Below are 7,626 nucleotides of genomic sequence, written 5' to 3' on the forward strand. Positions count from 1 at the left end.
GAAGGGTGTGGGCAGTGGGGTCCCGCAGGGCTCGGTCCTTGGACCGATACTCTTCAATATCTTCATCAGCAACTTGGACGAGGGAGTGAAGTGTACTCTGTCCAAGTTTGAGGATAATACAAAACTTTGGGGAGAAAGGGACACACCAGAGGGCAGGGAAAAACTACAGGCAGACCTGGACAGTTTGGACAAATGGGCAGAAAACAATAGAATGCAATTTAATAAGAAGAAATGCAAAGTGCTGCACCTGGGGAGGAAAATTGTCCAACACACCTACTGCCTAGGAAGTGACCTGCTCGGTAGCACAGAAGCAGAAAGGGATCTTGGAGTCCTAGTGGACTACAAGATGAGCATGAGTCATCAGTGTGACCAAGTCATCAGAAAAGCTAACTGCACTTTATCATGCATCAGCAGATGCATGACAAACAGATCCAAGGAGGTGATACTTCCCCTCTATTGGGCACTGGTCAGACCGCAGTTGGAATACTGCATGCAGTTTTGGGCGCTGCACTTCAAGAGGGACGTGGATAACCTGGAGAGGGGTCCAGAGAAGGGCCACTCGTATGGTTAATGGCTTTGACGCCAAGCCCTACCAGGGGAGACTAGGGCACCTGGACCTCTTCGGCCTCTGCAAGAGAAGGTTGAGAGGCGACCTTGTGGCTGCCTATAAATTCATCATGGGGGCACAGAAGGGAATTGGTGAGGCTCTACTTACCAAGGTGCCCCCGGGGGTTACAAGAAATAATGGCCATAAGCTAGCAGAGAGCAGATTCAGACTGGACATTAGGAAGAACTTCTTCACAGTTCGAGTGGCAAAATCTGGAATGGGCTCCCCAAGGGAGGTGGTGCTCTCCCCTACCCTGGGGGTCTTCAAGAGGAGGTTAGATGGGCATCTGGCTGGGGTCAGCTGAACCCAGCACTCTTTCGTGCCTATGCAGGGGGTCGGACTCGATGATCTTTTGAGGTCCCTTCCGACCCTAACATCTATGAATCTATAAACCTGCCAGTAATCATTAACACCTTTCATGAAAGATGAAGATTGAAGCTGTACGTGGCCTGTGTTCCAGCCACACACTGCCAAGATTTTTAAGGATTAATCACAGTAGGAATATTGCAGTCTCCCATACACAAAGCTTTAAAACTGCAAGTCTGGTAAATATGTAATGGTGCTAGGCCCTTGGAGATAAGCACATAACAATGTCAAGGGAGCTATTCTGCTATACTTGCATAGGCAAAGCTACCAGTACAAATCAGTCTGTTACTATTACCCCTTTCCTAGTCCCCATGGTGACCTCATAATTTGCACAAATGTTTTGCCTTTCCCCATTACCTTGATGAACTCTTCCAATTTGCAACTGTCTTTGAGCTTGGTGTAGCAGTTCAGCAGCAATGTGGTGTGGTCTGCATTGGCCAAGGACTGCAGATGGAGCGTCTGCAAGTAGGCTGTCAGGTTGTGGATGCGCTGAGCATCCAGGAACTTCCGGATGACGTAAGATGGCTCTAGTTTCCCAATGGTGCTTAAAGGAAAGAAGAAATTACAGGAGAAAGGTTTGTATGGCAAAGTAAACCGGCAAGAGGAGAATCAACCCACAAGCAGGAAGATCAGCACTCAACCAGTACCTGTGCATCCAGAGACAAAAGTGCTTTCTTACGTAGAGCAGACAACAGACAGGAGATTCTGTCCATAGCTAAAATGACACTTTATGAAATGCAGAAAGTTACTCTGGGCCCCACCATAAAGGTTCTTAATACAATTTTATAAGCCCTGATATATGTGGGGGAACACAGGTCACATTTAAAGCAAATATTTCAAGGATAGCAACTTTTAAGCATTTCCCAAGGAAATATTAACAACCAACCAGACTCAAGGTCTGTCTAGTCATGCCCTCTCTCTAACAGGAACCAGACTCAAACCTCAAGAGAAAAGATACAAGAATCCCTTCAACATTTGTATACAGAACTGGGATAATGTGACTCTCCTGCAAGGCACTTCTAATCCCAAGGAATCAGGGAAAGGTTTAACTCCTAAAACATGAGCTTTCAAACCTTCCCACATTTTATTGCTTTTATTAGTCATCACCTCCTTGAATTCCTATCCATATGGACATCCACTTCTTTGAATCTTATTCAGTTGGTGACATCTAAAGGCATCCCGTGTTAAGGAGTCTCAATTACACTGTGTGAACAAAAGTACTTCCTTTTATCAGGTTTGATTTTGTTACCTTTCTATTTCACTAAATGCTGCCCTCTCCTTCTCTCCATTTTCATGGTCTGGGACAACAGAAGCTTCTGAGCTACCTACTCCATAGTACTAATCACCTTTATCATATTGGTTCTTGCTTTCTTCTTTCTAAGGAAGTGGTCCCAAATCTCCTCACTCCCACTTCGTTGAAAACATTTTCCTGGCCCTCGATCATTTCTGTCCTCTTTCCATAAGCCTCCTCTATTTGTGCCATGCCCTATTTGAGATGGGATTACTACTACTGCATACAGAATTCCAGACAGTGATAAATATCTGTTTATACAATGGCATTAGAACACGTTCAGGTTTAAGTCTATATCCTGTTCCTTAACATCTTGACTCCTATTCAGTTGCAGTCAGAATAGCAAAGATCTTCACTGAGTAATGCTTAGGCCCCTCTCCTGTGTTTATGCTGTAAATGTTGAACTCTGCAACATTAATTCTCTCATCATCATAGGAACTCCTTACATTAAGTCTGACTCTGGGTTTAGACAAATGAAAGATACCTGCAGATCATGCATACACTATTTGCTTTCCTTTGCTCAGCATAGCCTCTGCCTACCGGATATACTGCTGAATAGCTCCATCATGGTTCCCTTTGTTGTACAGATGATCTCCATACTGCCTGAAAATCTCTGATAAGCCATCGCTGTCCAAATGGTGACTCTTGGCCAGGTTAATCGCCATCTCAAACAAGTTTTTTTTGAACAGCATCTGGGGAACGTGAAAGAACAAGATTTGGAAAACTGTGGCTTCCTCCCTCCTCCCAAAGCAGATATACTGTTTACCAGCCTTGAACTCAAAAGACAGAGGAAAAAAATGCCACCCCACAAACCTTCTCCTGAGACTTAAGCAGCTTGGACTTCTCAGTCACAAAACACAGAGCGAGAACAAGAGAAACACAGACAGAAGATGAGCCTCGAAGGTGGGAAGGATGTACTCAGGGAATGAAAAATAGGCGTCTCGCAGGGATAGACTGGAGGAGGTAGACTTGGGTCAACCAACGCTGTTCTGGTAACAAGACTTCACAAAACAGAAACCTGGCACATGAGATTGCAGGGAAATGACCTCCTGACCAGGCTACCTACTTCTAGACCATGTCTCATTAAGGCACTCTCCTCATCAGATCACTTGTATGCTCCATTTCACCACAGCTGCTGTGCTTTCCTTTCATACTCAACCTCAAGTTGATTCCTCAGCCCTGCTCAGCGTTCAAAAACTAAAGAGGTCAGCTATATGGACCAAGGTGTCACAAATGTACTCAGTGACAGGAACCAGATTTCATTTTCTTATAGCCAACGGGCCAAAATAGATAACTAGGATGATACATTCCCCTCAGTACACAGAACACTCACAAGATGCATTGGTTTATACTCTATTCAGATTCAAAAGGCTTCTCTCACAACCCATGCAGCTGGACTTTTCAATATTTAAGTGAAAGATTAGATCTGCAGAATCTGAAAGTCACATAAGTACATTCAACCTTTCAAATGGAACAGGGTGAATGCTCTCTCCATTCTGGACAGTGACATTTAATTTGCTGTGTTCCTCAGCAGAGAGATGTCACTGTAGTATTCAGAAAGCAAGCTATTTCTGTTTAATACTAGTCAAAGTCTTTTACGGGCAGTAAGCAGCACTGAGAGAGGCCTGCAGCCCCACAGTTATACAAAGAAGCTATCAGTAGATTAGTACTACATAACAAGTTAACCCAATACTTCATCTAATGAGTCTTTACAATCAGAGATAAAATACAGACTAAAAATTGTAAAACAAACAATGCAGAGTTGCCTGCCTCAAGTTTGGTTTGTGTATCCTTCTCTTGCAGTGCATGGATTTTCCCATCTCTGGTCAACACGTAGAGAGACCCCCACTCAGCTAATACATCAACCACATCATCAAAGATTGAGCTGTAGGCGATGAATTTGTTATACAGGTCATAGATATTCAAGATTTGCTTGTCTGAATTCTGTGGATCACCCCCAGCAAACTCAGATCTGGAGAACAGAAGGAAGACAGAGAGAGTGTAAGGTACAGTCTCCTGGATTTCTACATCTAGTTATCAATAGCACCATCTTAACACGCCCAGAACTGAGATGTCCTCAGCAGGCATGCAAGATTCTTCTTGATGTTTAACTCATAAATGCAGCTTTTAGGCAAAGCTCTGAACAACTCCACCACTATGGAAGTATTCAATTCTTATTCTATACGATGACCCTTCGGGGTCCCTTCCGACTACACAATCTATGAATCTATGTTTTATTAGGAAAATCAGTATCAGTTATAGACGGAAGCAAACAAATCCCGCTGGATCTGGATGCTACTGCATGCTGCTACCCCACCATCCTCCAATGGCTTCTGCAAGTTCAGATGGATTCATAGGAGCCTTTATTAGGTTCTAATACCAAGACTGCACAATAATGTAAGTAGACAACCTAACATAACAAAGCACAATGGGAGTTAAAAGGAATAGTAGTTTTACACTGAATACATTAAATGCACTTGTCCACTCCAGGAGCCCTACTTTGGAGAGCACTTTGGGTCCTTGGAAACAATGACGAGGTATCCCCGATACCAGTGAACGATCAACTTCTGCCCCTCAAAAGCAAAGCAGGGACCCCGCTCATCTGGCTGGTACAGATAGACACATTCATTCCCTGCCACAATGAACTGGAGATCCTGAGAAGGGTCACTGAGGGTAGAGCAGCGCAAGCCACAACCATGAGTGTCCAGCTCCAGACGAGGATAATCCTTCACAGACAATGTGTAGCACTGTAGGGACACAGGCAAGATGAAGACTCAGGACCCAATGCAGCCAGTGAGCCACACCCTGGCACCCGTTACAGTTTTCTCAAACTCACGCCTTACCTGGATGTTCTCAGTGGTTACAACAAAGAGATGTGTGGTTTTGCCAGACTGTCTGAAGGCAAGGCCAGTAACTGGGTAACTGCCTTCATGCAAGATCTGGGTCTTACTGTGTCGATCCCGTGTGATGTCCCCTTTTGTAAGCACTACGCTCCCATCTGCAAAGCCTGTTGAAGAAAATTGACAAACCAGAGGTGTCAAACACTCTGGGCCAGATCTGGACTGGATCCACAGGCCATGAGCAACTGCAGGTGACAGCACTGCCCCAGTGCCAGGCAGCAACACAGACCCACATTCAGATGGCACCTTAAGTTCATCAGGGTCCTGGGACCCTGAATTCTGCAGCAGGCCTGCCCCCAGACCACCACTGGTTCATGTGGAATGGTTCTGTGGGCCAGATCCAACCCGGAGGCAAGATGTTTGACACCCCTGGACTCAACTATTTATACCCATGGCACTTTCAGTACATTAACTAGTGAGAGCATAAGGCAGTTCCAGGTAGCCGAATATTCCTTGGTTCCCATCGCAGCTACATATTAGAAACGGGTGAGCCTGGGATCTTATTTCAATTAACTGAATACCACACTCCTACCCTGTGTAAACCCTAAGTGAATCTGTTTATTGATGTCTCCTGATTCTCAAAAAAAGTCTTGCTGTTTGGAAAAAGCGCAGTCGCCATTTCCAGGACCCTCAGAACCACTGCATACACTTCCCTTTATGGACTGTTTTTCTTTCTTTACTCCCCTTTTGTTTTGCTTTGCTAGAATGGATGCCTAGTTCAGTAGAACCAGTTTTATTTAACCATTGTTTAAAATCAAACCCCTCAAAAGTATGTAAGTTCTGATGAACACAGCAATATAATATAAATAGAAACCACCTACTCAAAAATTACTGATTAAAATAAGTATTTTAAGTTGTGTTGTTAACACCACCTCGCTAGAAGTCCAAGGGTCTGAATTTAAAGCAAAAAACGTTAGAAGCCACTGCCAAGAGGAAGATTATGAAGTGGTCTCCTCACCCACTTGAGCTGGGACTAGCCCCAACACACACTGCAGTAAGAAATAAATATTTAGACTAGAAATTGCTTTCTACACATAAGAAAGGCAAGAAATGGAAAAGATTACGTAGAAAAGTTAGGATCACTCCATCATCACAGGCTTCTAAGAACCAGTTAGACAAATGTCCATTAGAATGGACTAGATATAGTTCAACTCATTTTGAAGCAAGTGAGTGAAACAGACAGAGCTGGAAAAAACAGTGGAAGACTATTTAATATGTTTTTAATACTATTTAAGGTGTTCACGTTTTTGCACTTAATTCAGCTTCCATTAAAGGACCTAGTGCTATGCATTCTTTCATGAGTACTCTCCTGTGTTTGCATAGAAACTCAAAGACTTCAGTCCAAGAATTTCCCCATGAAGAGCACCAGGCCCTTATCTGTTTTGTTCTCTCATATATGCCCTGCAAATATTCTGCGGGAATGTTTAAAAGCAGCCAAGGAGAACTGTTACAACGGAATACTGAAAAACGTTTTTCCTGAACAGATTTCCTGAACACATTTCTGTTTTAGCTGAAGAGAACTAAAATTTCTCTAAAGCCCCTTCAGTTATAATTTAACTCCTACTAATTTACCATATGAAGCTAAAAAAACCCAAAACATTTGGGAGCTGTTTTTGCACCCTCAGGAGAGGGGTGATTTTCACTTACCAATAGCCATGAAATTAAGATTCTCGTGGACAGTTAAGCAGGATACAACTGTGGGTTTGTTCCCTGGTATTGCGGGAAAAATTCTTGTGCAAAGCGGATTCCCACCATCTCGCTTCTCCAGGTTCCAGACTTTAACCTGTGGACAGAGTTGGGATGCAAGGAGAAAACGTTACAATATGTTTGGATTAAAACCTCTTTTTTTCTCCCAGGCTAACAGGCCCAGGATTTACCATGCAGTCTTTTAAACAAAGAAGCTCCAGGAACTCTTCCTAAGAAAGGCAGGTATAGCAGCTCCCCTCCCCTCTATCATCTGACTTACCAAGGGATTAATACCTTCTTCATCTTCACCAACAGACGCCAAAATACTGTGCTGCTTCATCTGGTACAGGTGTGTCACTCGCAGTTTATAAGCCTGGAAGCTGCTAAGTTGAAGGGAACGTGACAAGAACCAGATCTGACCTTCCATATGTGGATGCTAGTCAAGGTGCTTCCATGACAACCAGGTGCTACCACACCTCACCCAACTGCGCCCTTCCTCACGCTCTGTGGTGCCTGGCAGCAGCTCGGACATTGACCCCATTTCTCGCCAGCAGCGCAATCGCACGGTGCAGCATGCCCGCGGGGCAATCGGGGCAACCGGAGACTGGCTGCTACACGCCCCAGAGGCGAGGGCTAGCGGCGGCCGGGCGCACAGCGGAGCGGGGCCTCACTCGAGCCCCTGCCTGACAGCCCAGCACCAGGCCGGGCACCGCACCCCTAAGGCCGGGATGAAGCGCCCGGGGGACACGGACCGAGATCGCCGCGCGGAGCCCGCC

At 44.9% G+C, this 7,626-nt stretch overlaps 2 protein-coding genes across 2 annotated transcripts in view; both read right to left on the minus strand.

The window, feature by feature from the left end:
* Positions 1-7,570, minus strand: part of VPS11 (VPS11, CORVET/HOPS core subunit) — a 14,852-nt gene extending 7,282 nt beyond the window's left edge. Inside the window, exons 1-7 of the mRNA XM_014526754.2 lie at positions 7,131-7,570; positions 6,812-6,947; positions 5,108-5,271; positions 4,764-5,011; positions 4,035-4,236; positions 2,805-2,956; positions 1,331-1,517 (exon numbers count right to left, since the gene is read on the minus strand). Of these exons, the coding sequence (XP_014382240.1) occupies positions 1,331-1,517; positions 2,805-2,956; positions 4,035-4,236; positions 4,764-5,011; positions 5,108-5,271; positions 6,812-6,947; positions 7,131-7,277 (1,236 nt within the window). The 5' untranslated portion in view covers positions 7,278-7,570. The remainder of the gene's footprint in view (positions 1-1,330; positions 1,518-2,804; positions 2,957-4,034; positions 4,237-4,763; positions 5,012-5,107; positions 5,272-6,811; positions 6,948-7,130) is intronic.
* The window catches only part of TREH (trehalase), a 9,322-nt gene continuing 9,157 nt past the window's right edge, over positions 7,462-7,626 (minus strand). The window contains exon 14 of the mRNA XM_014526751.2: positions 7,462-7,533. Coding sequence (XP_014382237.1) covers positions 7,462-7,533 — 72 coding nt within the window. The remainder of the gene's footprint in view (positions 7,534-7,626) is intronic.

Source organism: Alligator sinensis, unplaced genomic scaffold, assembly GCF_000455745.1.
Source record: "Alligator sinensis unplaced genomic scaffold, ASM45574v1 scaffold1352_1, whole genome shotgun sequence".
In the NCBI taxonomy this organism is placed as follows: domain Eukaryota; kingdom Metazoa; phylum Chordata; order Crocodylia; family Alligatoridae; genus Alligator; species Alligator sinensis.